Raw genomic sequence first — 25,317 nt, 5'->3', positions numbered from 1 at the left:
TCCAGCATCAATTAGCATATAATTTTCCCCCTTTCATGTAAACTCAACAGCCCAATTTAACTACATAAACGTGGGTTTCAGAATGGGCAATTATAAAAAGACAATCAAGGTAAGGTAAGGTAAATTGCTAGCTAATTAACCATTTCATCGTACACGTCAAGCGCACGGCGGAGTCTCCTCTGTTCTGACATCCACGTGGGTTACTGCTTGGTTTATTATTTTGTACTGTTTCGGGTTTTTGTTTTCAATCCAACCCTATGTATTCTCTGTAGGACAAAGTATTGAATCATGCAAATAATACAAGTTTTAGTTCCCCACTCCACCATCATAATATTAAATCAATTGACAGTGTGAATCAGGGGTTTAATGTATGTGTTGAAGTACACTGAACCATATCATTTCCATCTCTTTGAGAATTCTCTGGGTCCCACAAGTCATTTCTCAGGACTGTGAGATTTAGGTCAGCATAGATAGAGGCTCCTCATTAGGCATACTGCAGTTAGAGAGTTATGGCTATACAGGAAATCCCACATTTGATCAATTGTAGCAAACCTGTTTTACTGCATTTCTGAATCAATGGCAAACATTATTATTCCTAAAACAGGACAGAGTATTCCTTTGATCATACTGTAAGAAGTTGACATTTCATTTAAGAAATTAGCATTCATCAGGTTGTAATCATGCCAGGGCAAATCTCTTTATTTACAGCTTAAAGTTGTTTGTACATCACAATTGCAGATAAGACCTCATATCATAAGTAGTAGCCTACTTACAGCCACATGCAGTACAGTGCTTCAATGTATGCGTAACAGTGGTACGTGGTAGAGAAATAGGACGACAGAAACTAGGTAACAGAAAATAACAAGATATCACAAGCTCAAGCCATTCTTATTGCCACAATGCCACCCCTTGTGCGCTTTAAAACCCAACCTCTCAATATCTTGAAGAACAGGAGACTACATCTTTCATTGTGTTAGGAAGCATTTAGGAGCCAACGAATGGGAAACGTTTGAGTTTATTTAAAAACGTTGCAAGTGAAACTTTGTGACAGTGCTCAACAGGTGATTGGCTGTTGCACTGTCTGAAATGGGATGCCAATGATCAACAACTCCTCAAACGACAGGAGGGCTTCTACATGAGGACGAAGTCAAAGCTCAATTTGAAGACATTTCTCAATTTATCTCAATTTCATTTAAATATGTGTGAAGTGAATCTTTCAAGGTTGTAGAAGTAAACCTTGTAGTGCCAGGTTGGTATGGTATAGAGAAAAGTAGTATTGCTCACCAGTTTATTTAGTGTATAGGAAGACAGGGGGAAACCTTATCAACATACTTTGAAAGGACAAAGAAACCAAAGCAACCTGAAAAGCAATGGACACTGCATTCATAGATAGTTCTTTCTGTTTCTGTGTCAACCTAGATATTCCCACAACGCTCATCTGTTTTTAAATAAAAAACCTTGTGCTGTGCCTCCCAAGTGGTGCAGTGGTCTAAGGCACAGCATCGCAGTGCTTGAGGCATCACTACAGACCCGGGTTCCATCCCAGACTGTGTCGCAGCCAGACGTGACTGGGTGACCCATGAGGTGGCACACAATTGGCCAAGCTTCGTCTGGGTTAGGGGAGGGTATGGCCAGCCGTGTTGTCCTTGTCACATCGCGCTCTAGCTACTCGTGTGACGGGACGGGGGCATACACACTGACTTTGGTTGCCAGTTGTACAGTGTTTCCTGCAACACATTGATGCGGCTGGCTTCCGGGTTAAGCAAGCAGTGTGTCAAGAAGCAGTGCGGCTTGGCAGGGTCATGTTTCGGAGGACTGGCTCTCTCTCGATCTTCGCCTCTCCCGAGTCCGTTCGGGAATTACAGCAATGAGACAAGACTGTAACTACCAATTGGGGAGAAAAAGGGGTAAAAAGTACAAAAAGAAAGAAATAAAAATAAACCTGTGCTGTAACAGTTTTATAAACTAGAGTTGATTACCTGGCCATTTCCTGATAGAACTGTATAAAATAGTAAAAGTGTGGTGAGTGGCACAATACAAATCCTGTACAACATTTACAAGTCATGAACATCGTTCAGACACAGATTTTAAAGCAACAGTAAAAATATTCATTATTATGTTGTCTAAACAACATAGCTATATACTGTTTTAAAGGCACGAATACCAGAAAATGTGAGAACATGCAAAAATAAGAAAAAAAGACATATTTATGTGCAAGGAAGCAAAATGTACGTTTAGAGCTATTTAATTTTATTTGATTATCCCCTTTGCCTATCAACGCCCTCTCGAATACAGTAGTACAGCAAAGGCCTACTGTATGACATTTGAAAACTGTCAACAAAATGTAGATTTGTACACAAAAACCCATTAGGTTTTAACAGAGAGAATGTTAGCTATGTGAGACATTCATGATATTTACAGTATACTAGCCAAAGGGCAAACACTACCCATATACTCTGTATAGACTCCAGTATGATTGCTATTCCAGTCTTATTAGTACCAAACTCTAGTCTACAGTAAGTGAACTTCTGATGAATATACCGCAGTATACTACAGGATCTTATATAGAGATGATAGGGATGATTCAATGAGCCACACTGACATGGCTTAACACCCAGAGGAAATTCATAAAACACATTGAGATGTGGAATAACATAGAGATAAATACTGTATCTATCTCTATGCAGAATGCATTAAGCATTCTGTACATTCACATCCATTGGGTTACATTCATGTGCTTGTACATTGTTATGCTGTTGACTTGACAGCCCTGTGTGCTGGCAGGGTTTGTCTCTAGTTCAGTGTGGATATAGGGAGAGTGGAGTGGCAGTGTCCGACACAGAAATATAAAGCATATAGGCTAATACCCACATAAAAAAAAACACTATATTAAACTAAAGTACTTACTATAGAATTCTATAGTAAACTGTACTATACTATACTACACACTGTAGTATCCCTCGATCATGTGAACAGTAGTACTATATAATGTTATAGTATACTGTAAGTGCTATAGTAAATATTGTAGTGTTAGCCATAAAAAAGCACTGTCGTAAATACTACAGTATCTTACTTGCATATAACCTGCCCATTCCCCTCCCCCATGTCGCAATTTGTGCCACCCTTAAGTGAGAAACCTACATGTCAAGTATAGACCATATAGTGTGTTCTCTACAGGTTATAGAAAAGAGCAGAAGCACTGAACAATCTGTTTAGACCCCAGTCCTACCTACAGGTTATGGAAAATGTGCTCTTTTGGTATTTCTCCAGTAGCTTTCCTGAAGGAGAAAGCCTCCATTTCTATGTCAAAGATAATAAAACAAAAACACTGTAGTAAATACTACAGTAATGTCTGCAAAAACACTACAGTAAATACTACAGTAATGTCTGCAAAAACACTACAGTAAATACTACAAACCGCAAAAACAATACATTATTACTATAGCATACACTACAGTTTTCTATTATTACAGTATTTATACTTTAGTTAACTGTAAATACTACAGTATAATACAGTAAATACTACAATAAATTATACAGTATTCACTGCAGTGTTTTTGCGGACTCCGTAAGTCAGAAAAAAAGTCTGCAAAAACACTACAGTGAATACTATAGTATTTATTCCATAGTATACTATAGTTTTTTGTGTGGGTAGCTATAGCAGCTTAATGCAATGGGACATCCTTCATAGCAGATATCCCGGGTCTAACCAACTTATTTAGACAGACTTACTACAGAATGTCTGAGTAGAAAATAATGAATGGGAACCCATGATTAAGAGGAATTGGCATCTTGAGATTCTTAACCAGCCAATTAACAACTCACTGTGTGAGTTAAGAATTTACAATATGGATTTATCATACAGTATTACTCTACACAGATCATACTGTACTGTCATCTCAGAGTTCCCTAGGAAGGCATTCTTCTCTTCTCTTCCCCTGTACTGTACTGACCGATACACTTCATCTGTTCCTTCTTTGACTTCACTAAGCCATTCCATCCTCCTGAAAGCATTCCATCACACCAAGTTCTGCTGCCTCTCATTATCACTTCACATGACTGATATCTTCTTCAGTCAATGCCAACACCTTTTGACATGGAGATGCTTGTACAACACTTTCTCGCTCCTTCTCTCCCTCGTTTCATCTCTTTCTGTCACTCTTCTTACTCACAGAAACACGTGCTGCTTTGCTTTCTTCATCAACGTGCCTCTACCGACATACCGGTCTTCAACGACCAAACACAGATCCACTTTAAGGAAACAGTGGGGATAGGGTTGTCTGGAAGCTAACGATCTCTGTGTGGCTATCTGCCAGCCTCTCTCTGTTCCTTTATTCCCCAATGGCTACAACACACGCTGTTGCAGGTGAATAGGTTTTTGTTCACATTGTTTCTACATACACCACTAGAGTTCATATATCCAGTGTTCAACAACCAGTAATGCCCTACATATTCAAAGCACCTGCCCAGTATAATTATTTTCCTCAGTAATAATTCATCTCGATTGTGTTTTAGACTAAAGATGAGGCTGTGAGGAAACAATAGAGAACATAGAAGAAAGTGCATGAAGGAGTATGAGGGAGATACCAACATCTGTTGATGAGTCCCAGAATAGAACAGAAGTACGACGGTGAAGTACCAAAACTCCCTTTAGTCGTCAACACAGAAAATCCACTAGAGCTCCAGTCGCTGAGAGAAAACAGGGCCGTATTCATTAGGCCAGACCGTAGCAAAACGTTTCGCAACAGAACACAAAAACAAGTGTTTCCCAGTTTCAGTCTGTTTTCTTCTGTTTTGTGCCTAATGAATACACCCAAGTTCACAGTTCCACTCCTGGGGCAGCAGGGGGCAATGATGTCTAGCTGTCCCAGGCCCCAGCGTGGCTAGTCTTCCTTTCCCTTTCAAATTCCCCATTCCCGGTGGGGGTTCTAGCAGTGGGTTTCTAGTCGGGGGGATCTAGTTGGTCTTGATCTCCAATATGGAGGGGTTGTGGTCCAGGATAGACAAAATGATCTTGTCCATGTACTGCCGCAGGCGGAAGTTGATCTCCTCCTGCTCCTTGAGGGCCTCCATCAACTGTGGAGAAATATCAAAGCAATGTGATGTTACCATTAGATATGGAGGTGCCATTATCTGGTTATACCAGCTAACCCTGATGTCATGCAGAATGAAACTCTTAAGGTCTTAGGCAAGGTTACTCATCACATACATGACTACTGTCTAAATTCCATGCGTACTATGACCTTAATCATTAGGGTTACTCTTGCAGGGTTACTCCGAAATGATCAAATCATCAAATGATTAGCATTATGAATGAAAAACTCACGTCGTCACGTGAGGCATTGTCTATCTCAGCAGCCAGCGACTGGGCCTTGGTCTGGGTGGCAAACAGGTTCTTAGCCTCATACAGACTCAGACTGAGGATCTGACCATTCAGGTCGTCGTTCTGTTCTCTCAATTTCAGGTTCTCCTGTTGGGTGGAGGGGGGAGTGAAGGAGAGGGGGAGGGACATAGAGGGAGGGAGGGAGGGTGGGAGTTTGGGAAAGAGAAGAGGGAGGGGGAAGTAGAGGTAGAGTGAGAGAGAGAGAGAGAGAGAGAGAGAGAGAGTGTGAGAGAGAGAGATCGAGAGAGAGAGTGTGAGAGAGAGAGAGAGAGAGAGAGAGAGAGAGAGAGAGAGAGAGAGAGAGAGAGAGAGAGAGAGATGAGTATCATAGCTTGATTTGACAGACTGAAGCGATGGGTTTAGAGGGAGTCCACAGCTTGATGAGATTCATCTCAATTCTCCAATGCCCCACTTCATCCACACTGTGTCAGTAGGCAAGGCCTGTTAGATTAGACTACTGAAGCCTCACACAAATACACCCATGACAAACCATCTCTCGATTTCAACAGCAGCCGACACAGCACACCACATCTACAGTAACACCTACAGGACAGGACACGGGTTATTATGTTTATCACAGTGTTATGGCACAAACTGCGCCCTGTGTCGACAGGGGGTGAAGCTCTATAGGCGCTGTATGGTGATGATTATGCTGTGGTTAATGGGAGGGGTCAAAGGTTAAAGCTCACAAGAAACAACAGTGGGTTTGTTTACCGTCTGACCGTGACGGAGGCGTGCCCCAGCGGATACTACGAGGTGGCGGAGGTCAGAGGTCAGAGGAAAATCCTGCGAGACAAACCGCTGGACACACAGAGGAGGAGCAAAGAGGAGCACAGGGAGACATGAGAGGGAAGAGACTCATTCATCCCTGTTTGGAATACTATCACATCAGCTAGCTGATCTGCATTCTCTTTTGAACCCTTTCTCAAATATGAAAGTGCCATTAATAAAATAACCGATTTGAAAAGGTAACCTATGAGTGTTTTAAATAAGGAGTTTTCAGATAAGCACCATTTGATCTAAAAGTGTTGAGAAAAGACAAAAAGGGTATCGCATATCTGCCTGACACCAATTAGAGATGTTTCTCTTCCAGCCTTGTAGTTTAAACTTTGAATCAAAGCCTGTGACTGCAGAAAATGGTTTACTTGTCTGTGTGTCTGTGTAGTCTGGGTACCAGACTTTTTAGCTAACATTCCACTCCTGTCATTTGCCAAATGTAACAGCTGAGCAGAGACGGCAACCAGGCAAGTGTGAGAGAGAAAAAAAAGAGAGAGAGATAGAGAGCAAGACAGATCCAGATGAAAGCTGCAGGCAAGGCGAGGCACTGTGATTACTCTCCTAGCTTTACTGTCAGTTTGACAGAGTGTACTGACCGAAGGCAAGAAAGAAGCCTACAGTAGAATATCAAATCTTTACACATGAAGATACCGCAACACTGCATGTCTCAGAATTAGAGCCTCTGACTCTTAGAAACACTTTCATCTTGATCTCTTATCTCATGTTTATACAGGTCCGATACTCGTAACAAGGATGGGGAACATTAACAATATAATTTCACTGCCCTTGACCGACAGATATCACTGGTATTCACCACCTAGAAATGGCACACTATCTAAGAAGTCGAAAAGGACAAACCTATAGTAGATAAGACGCACTGTAGGTAGATATGACTAGTGTATGCCACTCTCTATGTTGAGAGTGTACTCCCAGCATTAGACTATCACACGAAACACTGTTAGCTCGCACAAAAGCATATAGTGGTGGCATATACAAACACATACAGTATACTTAGAGGTGGAATTGAGGTGGAACGTGTGTAAAAAAACACAAAAAACAATTTGTGTAAAAGATTGTTTTTGAGCCCCACCTGTTTGAGTCTCTTGCCCAATTAAATCCTAGCAAATACCCCAAAAGAGGAAGTAACAATGCATTCATATAGAGTTAGCATTGGCCACTAGCTCTCAAGCCCACCTGTTTGAGTCTCTTGACCTCGTGCTCCAGCTCCATCTCTCTGGTCTTGGCGTTGAACTCCGTCAGCCCAGAGGAGGAGCTGCGGCCGTGGCCAGGCTTCTCTGTCTCCAGTTTGAACAGCTGCAGGTGCTCCAGCTCCCGACGAAGGTCCTCAATCAGCTGCAGGAGGAGGGAGACAACCAGGGATGATATGCGGTAGCTGTCGTGGAGACTGTGTAGTTATAAAGAGTACCTGGGATAGCCATGTAGACCAGTCTGATGCAGTGGGCAGGCTGGTTTATGTGAAAATGTATTCTGTACAAACATTCAGCTACTAGAGATTTCAGAAGAGTGGGAGAGGCATCATAAGCTTCCATTTCACACTACATGTAAAAGTGTGCATAAGTGTGTGTACATGTGTGTGTGTGTGTGTGTGTGTGTGTGTGTGTGTGTGCGTGCGCGCGTGTCCCTGTGTCTGTGCTATCCCTCCTCCCACCTCTTGCATGGCCTCCCTCTCCTTCTGGAACTCGTGTCTGTTCTGCCTCAGCTTGTCCATCATCTTCCTGTAGAGGTCCAGCTCATCCTTCAGCCTCAGACTGGTGTCCTCCAGCTTGTCTGTCATACGCTGCTTCTCCTGACAACACACACGTATAGACACATTCGAATACATGTGATGATGCACAGAGAATGAAGCACGGATCGTTTTTCAAACATATGCCTGATTCACATTACAGACCAAAGCCAAGGCAATCTGTTCTGGGCTGAACTGGTTACGCATCCACTATAGTTGCTGGAACCGTGCTGGTACGGCCAATGTGAATAGAAGAGCCCCAAGCCAGCACAGTGCAGTTTGGGGCGGCCCTATAAGCCAAGTACAACAGCTTAGGGAGAGGCAAAATAATACAACAAGCTGGGGAGGGTGGAGTCACTCAATCTCAAAACTGACCCCGATTACCCAATAACCTCGGCTCGGCCCCCAACCTTCCAGAGTAGCTCATCAAAATAAAAGTCACATGGTGTTCACACAATAAAGGTCCCACAGTATGAATAAGGCATTGGGTTGTTAGGATGTATGCGGTAAGCAAGAACACAGTCAGTCTAATAATGCACAGTGAATAGTCCTGTAAGAAGAAGCATTAGGACACATACCATAAAACTAACTATAATTTTAATGAAAAAAAATGTAATTAAAACAAATTGTTAAATAAAGGTGAAATAAATAAAAAATGTTTCTTCTCCGCAATGAGTCCCTCCCCAATGATTTTTAGAACGGAACAACATTCTAGCCACTGTGATTGGTTCCAAAAACCAATGGGTTGGGCTAGAGACAGAATACACATCGGTAAAGCGGAGGTTTGAAAATTTGTCATTGGCTTTGATACAATCAAATCGCTGATGACTTTGTTTCGTACAACGCCCCCCATTTTGATGTCACCACAAATGACTTCAGCGATGGCAGTCTCAGACTGAAGTATGAGGTGAACGACAGAGCAGCGAAATAATTCAGTTTGAGTCGTCAGGCAACCTGAAGTGTATAGTATAGTAATTAGTTAGTGTGACTGTCTGTTCACACAACCACACAATTAATTGATCATGCAGACCAGTAATGCCAACTCCCTTGCATGTTTTCACCAGGCAGGCTAGAAATAGAGGTGTTGATATGAGCCCAGCTGTAGCCTTCACACCTCCAAACGTGTGTGTGTGTGTGTGACTGTGGCAATTGGTTACGTGCTGTTGATGGGAGGGTGTTGATGTTTTGTAACCAGTTATCGAGGTCTCTGTCTGTGTAGAGATCGTAGTACTGGAGTTGCATGAGTGAGAGCGTGTGTTTGTACTAAACGTAGCCTACTGTGTCTCTGAGGATGATATGTAAGCAAGCACGCACATACCTCGTCCAGTTTCTCTGTCTGAGACTTCAGTCTGCACATGTTCACCGATATATCTCCGTTCTCCTCCTCTAGCTGTTGGACTCTGTAGGGGAAGAAGAGGAAACACATTATGACAATTCATCCATGTTTAATATACTATGTCCGGGTTATTCAAAACAAGGCCACTAACAAAGAGAAATGGACATTAGCAGTACAGCAGACCTCAAGGTCTGGATTCAGTATCTAGCTCAAGGCCTATTCTATGGTATCTACCTAGCGCAATGGACTACACTCTTAGAAGAAAGGGTTCTTAGGATGTCCCCATAGGAGAACCCTTTTTGATTCCAGGTAGAACACTTTTGGGTTCAATGTAGAACCCTCTGTGGAAATGATTCTACATGGAACCCAAAGGGTTCTGCTATGGTGACAGCAACAGAACCCTTTTAAGTTATAGATAGCACCTTTGTGTACACACATACATGTAAATATGACTATCTACGATGCAGTGTATAAATTATTGAAGTAAGTGTGTTTGTGTGTGTGTTCCCCAGTCCACCTGGCCGTGCTGCTGCTCCAGTTTCAACTGTTCTGCCTTCTTATTATTCGAACATGCTGATCATTTATGAACATTTGAACATCTTGGCCATGTTCTGTTATAATCTCCACCCGGCACAGCCAGAAGAGGACTGGCCACCCCACATATGCTCTCTCTAATTCTCTCTTTTTTTCTCTCTCTCGGAGGACCTGAGCCCTAGGACCATGCCCCAGGACTACCTGACATGATGACTCCTTGCTGTCCCCAGTCCATCTGACCGTGCTGCTGCTCCAGTTTCAACTGTTCTACCTTAATATTATACGACCATGCTGGTCATTTATGAACATTTGAACATCTTGGCCATGTTCTGTTATAATCTCCACCCGGCACAGCCAGAAGAGGACTGGCCACCCCACATAGCCTGGTTCCTCTCTAGGTTTCTTCCTAGGTTTTGGCCTTTCTAGGGAGTTTTTCCTAGCCACCGTGCTTCTACACCTGCATTGCTTGCTGTTTGGGGTTTTAGGCTGGGTTTCTGTACAGCACTTTGAGATATCAGCTGATGTACGAAGGGCTATATAAACACATTTGATTTGATTTGATTTGTTACCGGTTGTGTAGCAGCTCTAGCTCAGTGTTCTTGTCTCTCTCCATCTTGCTGTAGGCCTCACGGTGTCGTCTCTGCTCCTCCTCTGTGTTCTGCTCTGCCTGCGCCTCCTGGTCCTTTAACTGCTCCTCCAACTCGTGGACCCTGTGAGTGACACACACACGTATGCACACACACACATACAGAAACATTAGCATAAATGAGATATGCAAAAAAAAACGTGTGTGTGTGTGTGTGTGTGTGTGTGTGCATTCGTACATGTGTTTGTGTGTATGTGTTTGTGTGTATCTACGTGTGTGTGTGTGCGTGGGTGGATGTGCATGCATGTGTGTGTGTAAATCTCCTACCTGTGAACCAGCTGTGTGTTCTCCTGCTTCAGCTTGGACTTGAGATCTCCGTTCATCAGCGTGTCATTCTCCAACTCCGCTACCTTCTTCTCTAGGTAACTCACCTGTGTGTGGGAGAGAGAGGGAGAGAGAGAGAAGGTAAGAGATGTTGTTATATCATTCATTCATCCAATGTCCTTACTTTAGCTAGCACAATCAGCAACAAGCTCTGCCAGAGCCATTCAGCTCGATTCACAGCAGAACACCTCTTGACAGTAGCAGCCAATGCAATCAATTTCACAATCAGTATCCCATCAATTTTCACCTTAATATTATGGAGTGCAGGTAGTGGAACGGTCACAGATAGAGACAGACACGATAAATGGTAGTCCCTTCCATAGAATTAAACAGAACACAACATATCTCTGCAGTACCTTCTCAGTGATGTCGATGTCACAGGAGTCGATGCTGTCTCGGAACAGGTCCTCTGTGCTGCCGTTGCTGCTGCTGAAGTTACTGGTGTGGAGGAGCTGCCTGCAGACAGAGAGAGAGAGGAAGAGAGAGGAAGAGGCTGTTATACAAGACTTGAAGAAAAAAACTATCAAATCTCTCCCAACTGTGGTAGTCCTAGAGCTATCCTTTTTTAGCTTCACCCTATAGGGCATCAATCTGAGCTTTACTGCTGAACCATAATGCCACTGTGTGTGTGTGTGTGTCCACTCCTGCAGAGAGAATGCTGCAGGATAGGATGTAAAAGGGACTATAAGCAAAAGGGCTGTGCCAGTGGGGGAGCTGATCACACACACATGCACACATCACACACATCACACACTATTACACTACAAAGACACACAGGCATGCATGCCCATATGTACGCACACGCGCACACTCACACACACAGTGGCATTCAAACTGCCACCACATCTAGCCCCACTCTAACTAATGGAATGGCTTCACACCAGCCTCCATTACAGAGACGATTCATCAATAAGAGGAGGAGGAGAAAGGGAGAGAAAGAGTAAGGGAGGAGAGGAGGAGAGGTAGAGAGTAGGGAAGGGAGAGAGTAGAAGAGAGGGAGAGGGAGAGAGTAGAAGAGAGGGTGAGAGTAGAGAGAGTAGGAGAGGGAGAGAGTAGAAGAGAGGGCGAGAGTAGAAGAGAGGGCGAGAGTAGAGAGAGTAGGAGAGGGAGAGAGTAGAAGAGAGGGAGAGTAGAGGAGAGGTAGAGAGTAGAAGAGAGGGAGAGTGTAGACGAGAGGAGAGAGTAGAGAGTAGAAGAGAGGGCGAGAGTAGAAGAGAGGGAGAGAGTAGAGAGAGGGCGAGAGTAGAAGAGAGGGTGAGAGTAGAGAGAGGAGAGAGTAGAAGAGAGGGAGAGAGTAGAGAGAGGGCGAGAGTAGAAGAGAGGGAGAGAGTAGAGAGAGGGTGAGAGTAGAAGAGAGGGTGAGAGTAGAGAGAGGAGAGAGTAGAAGAGAGGGAGAGAGTAGAAGTGAGGGAGAGAGTAGAGAGGGAAAGAGTAGAAGAGAGGGAGAGAGTAGAAGAGAGGGGGAGAGTAGAGAGGGGAGAGAGTAGAAGAAAGGGAGAGAGTAGAAGAGAGGGAGAGAGTAGAGAGAGGAGAGAGTAGAAGAGAGGGAGAGAGTAGAGAGAGGGAGAGAGTAGAGAGAGGAGAGAGTAGAAGAGAGGGAGAGAGTAGAGAGAGGAGAGAGTAGAAGAAAGGGAGAGAGTAGAGAGAGGAGAGAGTAGAGAGAGGAGAGTAGAAGAGAGGGAGAGAGTTATCGGACAAGAGAAAGGAAAAGAGTAGAGAGGTTGGGGAGAACACTATGCACATAGATCAGTGCTGGCAGGCTAATCTCTCTTTGTCAGTTTAATTCACAGTCTAAAGGGAAGTAGGACAAAACCCTAGACACTGTACATTGACCACAATGAAAGGATATTTATATGATAGGTAAGCTATACAAAACCTTGAAAAGAGCCTATATAACTGACAATTTCTTAGAAAAAGATAAACTATTGGAACCAAGAACTGATATTGGCACAATATGGAGGGAATGTTGGAACCTAACTAACAAAATTACAATTAACTAAAATGTACGCTTAATCCAGTATGAACTAATGTATAGAATTGTATTAGAGGAGACAAAATGAATCAATAATCCATGCCTTCTGGAAAGGTATGGGCGGAGTTGAAAGTTGGCTGTCAGAAATATTACAATGTAAATGTGCTTTTAATCCGTCTGTCTGCATATTTCAAGACATGGAAAATGGGGGTGTAGTGAGATACCCAATGGGTTGGGACGATACTTTTCTTGTCAATCATCTTGAAAAAAACGAATACTTAAAAAAACTGGAAATCAACCAAACCTCCGTTGTTAACACAATGGAAAGGTCAAATCCTTTGTTATCTAAATGTTGAAAGTGTGTGGGCGACAGAGAGAAAGAAACAAGATGGTGCCGATTGAGGCCATGTGGCGGAGAGTGATGCGGGCGCTTGAGATGGGGGTGTCAGTCAGCATGTGGGTCTGGGCAGGTGTGATGTAGTTGATGTTTGTATGTGTATTGTAAAACAACCTATAATAATGCCTCCACTGCATTGTATACAGGTACACTTGTATGTTGAACACAAGTGCCCTTTGCTTCAATGTGTACAAACAAGCATCTTCATTTGATCACCCCGTTGATCAATTTCCTTCATTTGCCCATATTTCCCGTTGCTGCAGGTTTATTTTCCTGCTGTGAGAAACTGGTCAAATTAAGATCTGTACACAGTAGTAACTGTAGTAGTAAAGTGAACACAGAAGAGGTAGAGAGGTTCAGTATACCTAAACCATTACCATATTACTTAGGAAGAATTACCTAGACAGCAGTCAAATACACTGACTGACATGATGATCACATGACTAACGGACTGGAACAATAAGGAAATGGCCAACATGCAAAAACAAACACAGTAAACACACACACACATATGGAGACGTGACCGACCTGCCAAAGGCTGTGCTGGAGATTTTCCTATTGGGGCTGGAGAAAAAGAGTCAGAGAACATCCCAGTTAGTCTTTATCCTTGTCAGAAGTCATGGATATGTCTAGAGACTTTAGTTTATTAGTTATAACAGTGAATTATAGATAGAACAGCTAATTGCTGTTTGATTGGTATTAAGGTAGTATTGTTAATCAGTATTTTGCACAAGAGGAGAAAGAGAGTGTGTGTTTCAAATAGCACCATGTTCCCTATAGTATATAGTGCACTACTTTTGGCCAGAGCCCTATAAGCCCTGGTCAATAGTAGTGCCCTATAAGCCCTGGTCAATAGTAGAGCCCTATAAGCCCTGGTCAATAGTAGAGCCCTATAAGCCCTGGTTAATAGTAGAGCCCTATAAGCCCTGGTCAATAGTAGAGCCCTACAGGGAAAAGGGTGCCATTTAAAACACAACCAGAGAGTATGGCATGAAGGGCATGTCGATGTTCATGAAATAACGTTCCCTGAGGGTGCTGCTGGGAACAGTAGTTTTGTGGGTTCAACAATAGTTCTGTCTCAAAGCTTTGTGTCTGCTTCACCATTAAATCAAAGAGAGAAATCTCTCACACACACACACACACACACACACACACACACACACACACACACACACACACACACACACACACACACACACACACACACACACACACACACACACACACACACACACACACACACACACACACACACACACACACACACACACACAGGTGTGAGAGTACACCTTATGCACACACAAATGCACGTGCGCACACACATTTATGCCATTTCAAGCATCTCCCCAGACTGACTGCATGCTGACGGGGCATCTTCTGTCTCCTCCTGTCCCTCCTTCAAGGATTGATCTTGTCAAGTCTTCCATCTCTCTGCCAGCAACACTTCACTCACAGCGACTCTGCATCATCCATCTTTGCTTTAACTTATCCTTCTCCGACAATCCCTCTCTTTGTCGCTTTTTCCTCCTCTGCATGCCCATTCACCTATTTATCATTCCACGTTCTCTCACCTCCCTCCTCTCCCTCTCTCTCTTCCTTCTCACTTTCTCTCTCCCACTCCCATTCCCCCTCTCCCATCCCCATCCTCTCTCCCTCTCTCTCTTCCTTCTCAATTTCTCTCTCCCACTCCCCCTCTCCCATCCCCATCCTCTCTCCCTCTCCTCACTTTACTACTCCCCTTTTCTTTACTTGCTCTCCTGCGAAAGGTAGGGGTCTGACTAATTACTGTTAGCCCAGGTATTCATCTCAGTAGAGAGTAACCTTTTCAGGCAGAAGAACTGCAGAGTCAGCAGAGACAGAGGTGTAGTTGAAGGGAAGACAAAACGATTCCAGAGTCCTCGCCACTTCATTACATTCATTACCGAGTTCTCCAGCCTAGGGCCACTACTGCTATAGCTTACATATAGTAGGAGTGCAGGTGTGTGCGTGTCTTGGTGGGTGTGTGTGTGTGTGTCTGTGTACAAGAGAGTGCAAGTCTATATAAGTAAGTTCTATGTGAGATGTGAGTGTTTCAGTCAGTGTGTGTTCATCAAAGAAGGTGTGGGTGCGTTAGTTTACAGAGGAAGTGATTCAATCCATAAAGATCACACAGGATAACGTGTCTGAAAATAGACCGCCTACAACTCTCACTGTACACACGCTGATGATGTGGGTCGATGAATGGTGGTGACCCATTCTGACATTTGGGGATTTACGTAACAAGTTGTGTGTGTGTGTGTGTGTGTGTGTGTGGGCGGGTTCAAGACATTTAAGCTCTTGGTGACATCATCAAAATAAACAGCAGGTCACTCTGACAGTATTATCTAACCTATCTTACCTACAGTACAATAGTCAGTCAGGGTACACATAGTGGACAATAGAAGTGTATCACTTCCCTGAAATAATGACCAGGTTCATTTTCTGTGAGAACACATCTCATTCTCAGAGCCAGGAGTTTAACCGTCCACGTGATCTGACATGACCAAAATCCTGCGCCCGTTCCACCTACTCAGCTGGGCTCTGGGCTCGTACGTGTAATGGTGTCTGTGGGTGTCCTGTCCTGTGTTACCTGTTGGCTTTGAGGTTCTTCAGCCTGGCCTCCAGGTCGTTGAGTAGGTTGACCTTCTTACAGCACTGGGAACAGTACACGTCCATCATCTCATTGTTGTACAGGTGGCGTGTCTTCCTGGGGCTCTGGCCAGCACTACACACACAGGTGAAGACAAAGCGTTAGAGACAGAATATATACACACACACAGTAAAATCAGATTTAATAAACAGATACAGGCACACAACAAATGCACTATACACAAACATACACATAGATTTTGTGTTGTAAATATGTGGTAGTAGAGTAGTGGCCTGAGGGAATACGCTTAATGTGTTACAAAATCTGTTGTGAAATGTAATGTAAATGTTAATTGTATACAACTGCCTTAATTTTGCTGGACCCCAGGAAGAGTAGCTGCTGCCATGGCAGGAACTACTGGGATCATCATAAATACAAATATACAAATACAGTAGACACACAAACACATTACTTGCACGTACAAACACCCACACACACACACACACACACACACACACAGCTGTCTGGGTTTACTACACGTTAACATGTAGTTCATTTAACACACTATTTCCCATGGAAACGTATACAACCATCTACAAATATCATAAAGCTCTATTCTAAACTCAGAAGAAGGACAAAAATAAGTCCATAGTAATGAGTTTAGGTACTTGATATTCGGAGCAGGACCAAGAAAGCTGAATAGTGTTGGGAGTAAATCCTCCTTCAAAACAGCTCTATAGATGAATTTTAATCAAGAGAGGCCCTGGGGGCCATATAGGCTACATCTCCAATGGCACCCTATTCCCTTTATAGTGCACTACTTTTGACCAGGGCCAATAGGTCTCTGTTCAAAAGTAGCGCAATATGTAGGTAATAGGGTACATTGGGACAACATCACAAGAGAGAATAGAGTAGATGTCACGGGTCAATATTTTGATTGATGACCCTATGTGAACTCTATGTGAACCCTATGTAGTGATGACGTGTGCATGTCTTCTGGTCAGGCAAGCCTGGTTAGGTGGGGGCTATGGGGTGAGTAAGGGTCCATTTGACAGGCCGTTAATGATTGATGACCCAAGCCTGATAGACAAGCCTGGTTAGGTGGGGGCTATGGGGTGAGTAAGGGTCCCTTTGACAGGCCGTTAATGATTGATGACCCAAGCCTGATTTATGACCCTATGTAATGATTTATGACCCTATGTCATGTAGAAGGGTGCATGCCCTGGGTTGAGTAAGTGACCATGTGTCAGGTCAACCTGTTACTGTTTCTCACGGTTTGGGTTGGTTAAGGCCCCTTATAAAGCCGCTGAACAATACCTGTTTAAGAGTGCACAAGATCTTAAGAATAACCATGGAATTTGGGATCGGTACCAAAGCAGTGATGACTGTAACAACTGAAACAGGCCTTCGGGTTGCCCATAGAGAAAGGGCAAAGTATCAACCAGCAATATATGATGCGCCAAAAAAACGTTTTTTAAATGTGTATAGAACCCAAATACCGCCAGCACATGCTCTGACAGATCAAGTGCTGATGTCTAATGGCCAGCAGTGGGGGTATCGGTTTGATTACCTGGCCTGTAGAGTGACCCTCTATACGGTAGATGAAGGAGAAGAATATACAGACCAGACTGTAGGCTTGGAATATGGTGTTGAAGACTGGTCGGTTTTTCGCAAGGTTGTGTGTCCTGAACTGAGCCTTATCACCAAGGGGTATAGTGTGTTCACGGGCCACGAGACCCGTTGGGAAGGTACCCCGGACTCCTCAGGACAAATATTTCACAGGGTGAAAATACAAAGAAAGAATGGCCGACCGTGCGGCAGCGTGGAGTTCTATATCGGCACCGAGGCAATCCGAAACCACAAACTTAGGGGTGGTGGCCTGACTGGGGATACCCGACTGCGTCTGCTTATTCCTTTTAACAGTTGGGATGTACTGGAATTGAAAATGTTGCAACCGTTGGATGCTCTCTTTGTACAGAGCCAACAGCGTCAGAGCCTTGTTCATTTAAAGAAGTGCATAATATATACGAATCGTAAAGATTACGATGCAAAAGAGCCTCAAGAAGATACAGCGTCAGAAGAAAACTAAGTAAGCGGATGCTTTAACCCCGCCCCCCCAGATACCCAAGGGCCTTGTTCTACAATAAAAAGAAAAAAAGCAGACAGTTCTTCATTTCAGCATACACCATGGATCTCCAGACCATCTACGAGGAAGCCACTACGTCATGGGGGCCCGACACTAAAGACTCTATGCCACGAAGCCCTACACTCTACGCACCCCTGGCAAGACCCGTGACACCACCGACATTTACCCAGCCTGAGGATGTGTTTGATGGGGTGGCCAGTACTGTTTTTGTGGATACAATCAAGGCCTCTGTAGCTACACTTTTAAACGTGGTGATTGGCGAATATATACGAGAAAAATGCATCGGCTGTGAGATCAATCATCCCAGCCAGCGTCGTCATCCTTGCCTCTACGACCCTCCTAGATACTACTTTTTCAATCATTTTGAGGAGCTGGTGAAAAGACTGTGGTCCTGCCGTTTTATACCAGCGCTGGTCATCGCCCTGGAGTCTATGGGTATTGCGCCGTCTATCCCTAGAGTTTACGGGGTAACCGAAGCCTTCCTACATGAACTGAAGGAGGCCCTCTTCATCCATGAGAAACTCAAAGAAATCCGACACACCCTGGTGGACGACAACAAATACAGGGAAGCTGTGATGGCTGATGTGATGCTTTTCTGGCTCAATAAATCCCAAGAGACCGAGTGACATTTTGTTTATTTAGAGCTATGGGTAACTATGTGTCTACGATGTTTGAGCGAATAAATACATTTTTTCTTTTGAGAGACCTTACAAATGTTATGCATCAGATTATTGAAAATAAAGTGAACAATGTAAAGTTCTACACAACCCACAATACAGGGGTTATTGTAGAGCGTGTGTTAAAAATGGAGCAAATCATGAAACATGTCCGACATACGGGCGAGAGTTTACAATGGTCACATATGGTATCAAGGCTTGTTGAGGATTCTGAAGAACTAGAAATAACTTTGGCTAAGATTTTACATTATTTGTTTGAACCACCCTTTAATGTGAATGTGTATCATATTTGTTGTTTATATACTTATATATCAGACGTGTGTGTTTTAAAAATTCAGCGAAACAAACCTGTAAATCTAAACAATATATACAGGGTGTTGCATGCTGTGATTGTTGAGAAAACGGGGACTTGTATCTTGCAACAAATCCTGAATTGTCTGTATACGTAATAATTGTTGCATTCTTAAAATAAAAATTCACAAACTGAAATGTTGTCGTTATATGAAAGTGGCTCATTACAGTTATTGTACCTCAGAGAGGCAAGAAGGATGGCTGAGCAGCTGTTGAAAAACATATATTATAATCCCTCTAACCCCGGGTCTTATGGTGGTAAAGAGCGTTTACAGAGAGCTATAGTCGAAGAAACAGGGAGTCTGTTAAGCGATGCTAAAGTGAATGAATGGTTATCAGAGCAAGATGCCTACACTCTACATAAACCTGTAAGAAAACATTTTCCAAGAAATAGAGTTTTTTCTACGCATCCATTATCCCAATTTCAGGCGGATCTATGTGACATGCAGTCCCTTGCCGATAAAAATGATGGAAATCGCTACATGCTAACGGTTATAGATATTTTCTCTAAATTAGCCTATGTAAGGGTGTTAAAAAATAAGAGCGGGGCAGAGGTGACCAGGGCCTTTGAATCGATCTTGAAGGCAGGAGGCGCCCCCAAGAAAGTGCAGACGGATGGCGGAAAAGAATTTTTTAATAAAACATTTCAGAAGCTAATGAATAAGTATAATATAGTACATTTTGCTACAGGCTCTGATTTGAAAGCTTCGGTTGTGGAACGCTTTAATAGGACTTTGAAAGAGCGGATGTGGCGCTATTTTACAGCTCACAACACCAACCGATATACAGACATAGTTCAGGATTTAGTAAACGGTTACAACCACAGCTACCATAAGACTATACGTATGAAGCCCTCGGAGGTCTCTTCGGAAAACTCTTTTCAAGTCTTTAAAAATATGTATGGTTTGTTCCCACTTCGCCGTAAGAAAAAAATGACTTTTAAATTCCTAGTGGGTGACTTGGTGCGTATATCAAAGTTGAGGGGTGTTTTCGACAAAAAATACGAACAAGGCTTTAGCTCGGAGTTGTTTACCGTTACCGAATGTCTGCCACGCATTCCGCCGGTCTACAAATTAAAAGATTATGACGGGGATCTTATAGAGGGCTCTTTTTATGAGAAGGAATTACAGAAGGTCCAGTTGGGTAAAGACAAAGTCTTTCACGTGGAGGAGATTCTAGATCAGAAGAGAGAAAAGGGTAAAAAATGGTTGCTGGTCCGCTGGAAAAACTGGCCTCAAAAGTTCAACAGTTGGGTATTGGAGCAGGATGTGGTGGAGGCAACGGGGGTTAATTTAAACCCCTAGTCATGATAACTAGCGCATCATTCGCGTGTACACAGTTGGGCATCATGGAACACAGCGGCTTCTACCTGACTCTCCCCAGTAATGCGTCGGCACAGATATATCGTAATAATCAGAGTTCGAAGTATACAACCAATTTTCCAAAGCCTATAGAGTTATCAGAGGCTTGGGAAGTAGGTCTCAGCGAGATTACATACCCCCATAGTTGGTATAATATCAAAGCTAAGGACCGTGATTTTTATTGCAAAAGGTTCTCGGAACCTGCGAAACTTATTAAGCTTAAAAAAGGTTTCTATAGAACCGTCGACAGGATCGTCTCAGAGTTGAATGAACACCTAACCCTGAACAAGATGGAAATATTCCTATTCTACAATCCAATCCATAAAAGGATACAAATCTCAGGGCCTGCTAACGGAGGTATAAAGACCAGCGGTAATTTATCCTACATGTTGGGGATGGGTCCCAATAAATGGACGTATGTGAACGATAAATTATTCCCATTCCCTGCGGATATACATGCAGGCTTTTACAACATATTTGTCTATACCGACATCATAACCTATCAAAGGGTCGGAGACAGCTGTGTCCCCCTCCTGCGAACAGTTCATATAGACGGCAAGGATGGGGACATCGTCACTGTCAATTATGACAAGCCGCACTACGTACATGTCAGCAAGAACTATATTGAAAACATTCTGGTTGAGCTTAAAACGGATCAGAACGAAAACATTGAATTTACTTATGGTAAAACGATTGTAAAACTCCACTTTAGACCCACCAAAACCTCTCTACATATATAATAGCTGTATTATATTTATAAACATAATACAAATAAAAGGGTTATGGAGCTCCATCAGCTCGACCCTAACCGTTATGTTTCATACTATGTGGATCAAGTGGGTAATGGACTACCAGGATATCATGGAGCGCCGACAATGTATGGTTCGGGGATAGGAGGTATATTCCGTAACCTCTTCAGGATGGTTTTACCGTTTATGAAGAGAGGCTTCAGCATAGCCAAACCACATTTAAAATCAGCGGCTAAAAATATAGTAAGTGAGGTTGTAGCCAATGCTATGACCCGAAGGGCGTCACCAGAGGTGGAGCATCAAGAAGGCTCGGGGCTTATGATATTGTCTCGAAGGCCAAAAAAGAGACCTCCTGGTTTAAGGCGTAGACCTGCACCTAAAAAGCGTCGGTTAACTGTTAAAAGAACCTCAGTAAGTCAAAGACGGGGTAAAGTGAGGAGGTCTGTACCAAAACAGGCTAAAAGAATACTAGGAAGTATTTTCTAAAAGAATAAGTGACATGGCTCTTTTACATCGAATGTCCTCTGAAGCTATAAAGACAGAACTTGATCTTTTCACGGCACCGTTAACGCAGCATTCAATAGATAGATCCAGTTATGTGGAGATAGCCCCTCTCTCTGCTATTACCGATAACGGGCCTATCGAATTTTTCATACCAGGCCATGGTGACAACTATCTGGACCTCAACAACACCTTGGTGCATTTACGTCTAAAAGTGACCAAAAGAGATGGGTCTAATATTGCAGACGATGCCAAAGTGAGTCTCATTAATTACCCCTTGGCCACCATTTTCTCCCAAGTTGATGTGACTTTGGGTGAACGCCTAATCAGTCAAAGCAGCGCTACATACCCTTATAGAGCCATCATGGAGTGTTTACTAAACTACTCCGAAGACACTCTCAAAACCCAATTTAGCGCCGGGCTGTTTAGCAAGGATACTGCAGGAGCCTCTATGGAATCGACAGACCCTTCCACCGGTGCAAACAAAGGACTAGCGGCACGAGCTCGCTACTGCGCCGAATCTCGAGAGTTTCATTTGCTAGGCCCTATACACTCTGACATTTTCTTTCAAGAACGGTTACTCTTAAATTCGGTTGATTTAAGATTAAAATTAACCAGGGCCAAGGATGATTTTTGCCTGATGTCTCCCCAAGACGGGGATTTTAGTTTGAAAGTGTTGGGGGCAACCCTTTTTATTAAAAAAGTATCTGTATCTCCGGCCGTGCGCCTGGGTCACTCACATGCTTTGATGAAAGGAAATGCCCTTTACCCTCTCCAAAGAATTACCATGAAAACCTTTAGCATACCTGTGGGCAGTAGAATCTGCAGTCAAGAAAACCTATTTCTAGGCCCTTTACCTAGATATGTGGTTATAGGTCTGGTTGATCACGCCTCTAATACGGGCAGTTTAGATAAAAACCCCTTTAATTTTCAGCACTTCAATGCAGAGTATGTAGCGCTCTGTCAGGACGGACGTCAGGTTCCGGCGAAGGCTTTCCAACCACAATTTAATAACAACATATCTGTGCGAGAATTTTACAATCTATTCCTGGCTACAGGGCGACATCTAAAAGATCTCTCTTTACCTATTGACAGAAATGATTTTGCAGAGGGTTACACATTGTATGCTTTCAATTTATCACCTGATGATGACACCTCAGGAAATCTGTCTGTGGTGTCCCAAGGTAACCTCAGGCTGGAAATGCGTTTCCGTACACCTTTAGCCTGTACAGTTAGCATGATTGTTTACGCATGCTCTGATTCAATCTTGGAAGTGAATGCCCGAAGACAGGTCTTAGTGGATTATTATTAAGGACCTTTGAACAAAGACATGAATACCCAAGAGTTGGACGGGCTCATGAGCCGCTTGATTGGAAAACAATTTTGTGGAGTGTTGGCTTGTGATGAATTACCTATGGAGATATGGTCTGAGAGGCCTGCAATGTTTATTGTCAATACCCATCCTAAACACATGCCTGGTGAACATTGGCTAGCTATGACATTAGAACAGGAAGGTGGACGAAAAATCTCAACTTTTTTTGATTCCTATGGCTTTCCCCCCGGTTTTTCACATTTCCCTAAATCTATTAAAGATTTTTTGACCCTAAACGGTACAAAGATCTACTACAACATCAAACAAGTGCAAGATAACCTTTCCACTACATGCGGTCACCACTGTGTATTTTACCTGTGCCAAAGAGCCCGGGGAGTTTCTTTTGAAGATGTTATGTCTCTTTATAAGGATGATTTAAGAAGTAATGATAACCTTGTATCTTGTTTTGTTAGAAAATATCAAAAGTGTTCAAATGTGTGTCCTTTAAGAACGCGTAATCAAGGCGTATGCTCACGTCATATGTTTCAAGAATGCCACAAATGTTAACTTGCTTATTTTTCAAATAAAAAATTTATTGAATTTAATCATAGTCATTCAAAAGTCATTTTCAAAAGTCTAACCACGCCGAGAGATCGGGTTTAGGAAAAGGTCCTGAGACGTTCATGGGAGTAAATGAGTTAGCATCATCGCTTTCATATGGGGCCGGTGTCGTTGGGGCATCTTTAGGGGTGCTGTATCTCGTTGAAGGCTTTTGTTTTAAAGCTTGAATCTGTTGACGAAGCTTATGGTTGGGTACACCGGAGAGGGGGATGTTGAGGATTGCCAGGGCCTTAAGAAACTGACGCCAGCCGGGAGGCCTTCGGTCATCAGCAACCTTGTGGGCAGCCGTGGTACTTTTAAGCAAGTCCTGCATATGGGACCCCCTAACCACAGAGCCCTGAAGGATAAACTCTCCAGAGTCGTTCCAAGCAGCTATCCCCTTTGAGTCTTTTATCTTGTTCATAATGTATTTAACATTCTTCCTGTTACGTAAAGGCACATGTGTCAGTAGGTCATGCATAACTTTATCTTCAAATGGCATTTGAGCTTCACCCGACATATTATCGCCACTAGGTAAGATCGACGGTACAGGCCTTACAGGGGCATGGCTATCGTTAGGTTCGACATCTGTTAAAGGGTCCGGTAGGGAAAGGGTTAAATGGTTAGTCTCTCTCTCCCCTTGCTTTACCCGAGTCAAATACCTTTGCATTAGGTTTGTGTATTTTGAATCTTATCATAGGGGTTCAATCCTTTTCGGTTCAAAACATCCTTCATGGCCGTATCCAAATCATTTTCCGCTGTTTGTCTGATATCTTCAGGACCCTGCATTTGTTTTTTAAGTCTATCCAACTCTTGTTGAGGCACCAAGTACATTTTAGTGGCCATCACACCCACGTGTTCAACCACCACGTCTGGCCGCAATAAGGCTGGTGATGAAGGGCACGGCTATACTGAGTAAAGGTAGAAGAAAACCCCCAGACTGTTGTATACTATGTCTTTTCTTTTGAAGACTGGCCCTTTTATTGGCAAAGAGTTTGATCGCTGTCTTTTGTCTCCTTAATTTTTTCAATTGGTTCAGGGTGAGTGGAATGCGTCCTTTGAGAAGATTCAAAGCAATCTCACATAGGGCTAATATGAGATCTGAAGAACAGCGACCCAAGATGGCCTTCCGTTCTTTAGCTGTAGAACCTACTAGCCTTCTCAAGAGGGGGAGGTTTCTTTTTAAACGCAGAGACATAGCGTTTACTTTTTAGGAAGGTATGCAGCAGGCCTCTCCCCCGGAAACAGCCCTGTACGTAGCCTAAGGTGTTCTGGAGTATTTGCTTTTAAATCCACGATTAAATAAGAAAATGGCTCTTTGGTAGCGTCCTCATAGCTCTCCATAAAGTATGATTTCCGTCCAGGGTACATCTGCTGAGCTAGAGTGCTAATTTGCAGTTTATCTCTAGGATTTTTAAACAATACCATGTAGTTGGCATTCAAGCTAATGGTCCGACTATTTTTACCTTGGTGAAACACATTCTGGACCAAGTAAAGCACGGACAGGTTTCTATGATGAGTATATTGGGTAAAAGCTCGTGCAATTTCAGGGTGTTCGCTACCAGCAAATAGCATATCGTCCAAAACCAGCAGATTATTTACATGTGGGGGGAGAAGTTCATCATCAGACAGAGAATCGGGTATTCCTTCAACAAACTTGATTTTTATTGTCTTCAATAATTCATCATACAGAGGTTGGTAACATGAATAACACCATACAATATTGTCAGGCTTTTGAGATAACACATGTTCAGAATTCTCTAAAATACTTTTTACAAAAAAGTTTTGCCACTGTTTGAAGGTCCTGCAATTAATGCTGAAAAAGGCAATTGTAGCCGGGGGTCAAAACCCTCGACAGCAGTCATAATATCTTAAGCTTTAAGACACACTGGTGCTTGT

At 43.1% G+C, this 25,317-nt stretch overlaps 1 protein-coding gene across 4 annotated transcripts in view; it reads right to left on the bottom strand.

Moving 5' to 3' along the window:
- Nucleotides 1–667: 667 nt before the first annotated feature.
- The window catches only part of LOC109888799 (rab11 family-interacting protein 4A-like), a 48,141-nt gene continuing 23,491 nt past the window's right edge, over nucleotides 668–25,317 (bottom strand). For 2 of the 4 annotated variants that reach the window (XM_020479974.2, XM_031830835.1), the window contains 11 exons: nucleotides 15,722–15,856; nucleotides 13,642–13,677; nucleotides 11,101–11,200; nucleotides 10,688–10,791; nucleotides 10,344–10,484; nucleotides 9,223–9,304; nucleotides 7,830–7,967; nucleotides 7,355–7,513; nucleotides 6,098–6,184; nucleotides 5,327–5,470; nucleotides 676–5,076 (listed from right to left, as the gene is read on the bottom strand). In XM_020479974.2, coding sequence (XP_020335563.1) covers nucleotides 4,957–5,076; nucleotides 5,327–5,470; nucleotides 6,098–6,184; nucleotides 7,355–7,513; nucleotides 7,830–7,967; nucleotides 9,223–9,304; nucleotides 10,344–10,484; nucleotides 10,688–10,791; nucleotides 11,101–11,200; nucleotides 13,642–13,677; nucleotides 15,722–15,856 — 1,246 coding nt within the window. In that variant the 3' untranslated portion in view covers nucleotides 676–4,956. Of the gene's footprint in view, nucleotides 5,077–5,326; nucleotides 5,471–6,097; nucleotides 6,185–7,354; nucleotides 7,514–7,829; nucleotides 7,968–9,222; nucleotides 9,305–10,343; nucleotides 10,485–10,687; nucleotides 10,792–11,100; nucleotides 11,201–13,641; nucleotides 13,678–15,721; nucleotides 15,857–25,317 lie in introns of all 4 variants that reach the window. The other 2 variants (XM_020479982.2, XM_031830845.1) reach the window with 2 other exon arrangements.

Source organism: Oncorhynchus kisutch, linkage group LG1, assembly GCF_002021735.2.
Source record: "Oncorhynchus kisutch isolate 150728-3 linkage group LG1, Okis_V2, whole genome shotgun sequence".
Taxonomy (NCBI): Eukaryota; Metazoa; Chordata; class Actinopteri; order Salmoniformes; family Salmonidae; genus Oncorhynchus; species Oncorhynchus kisutch.
This window is presented reverse-complemented; position numbering and strand designations above follow the sequence as displayed.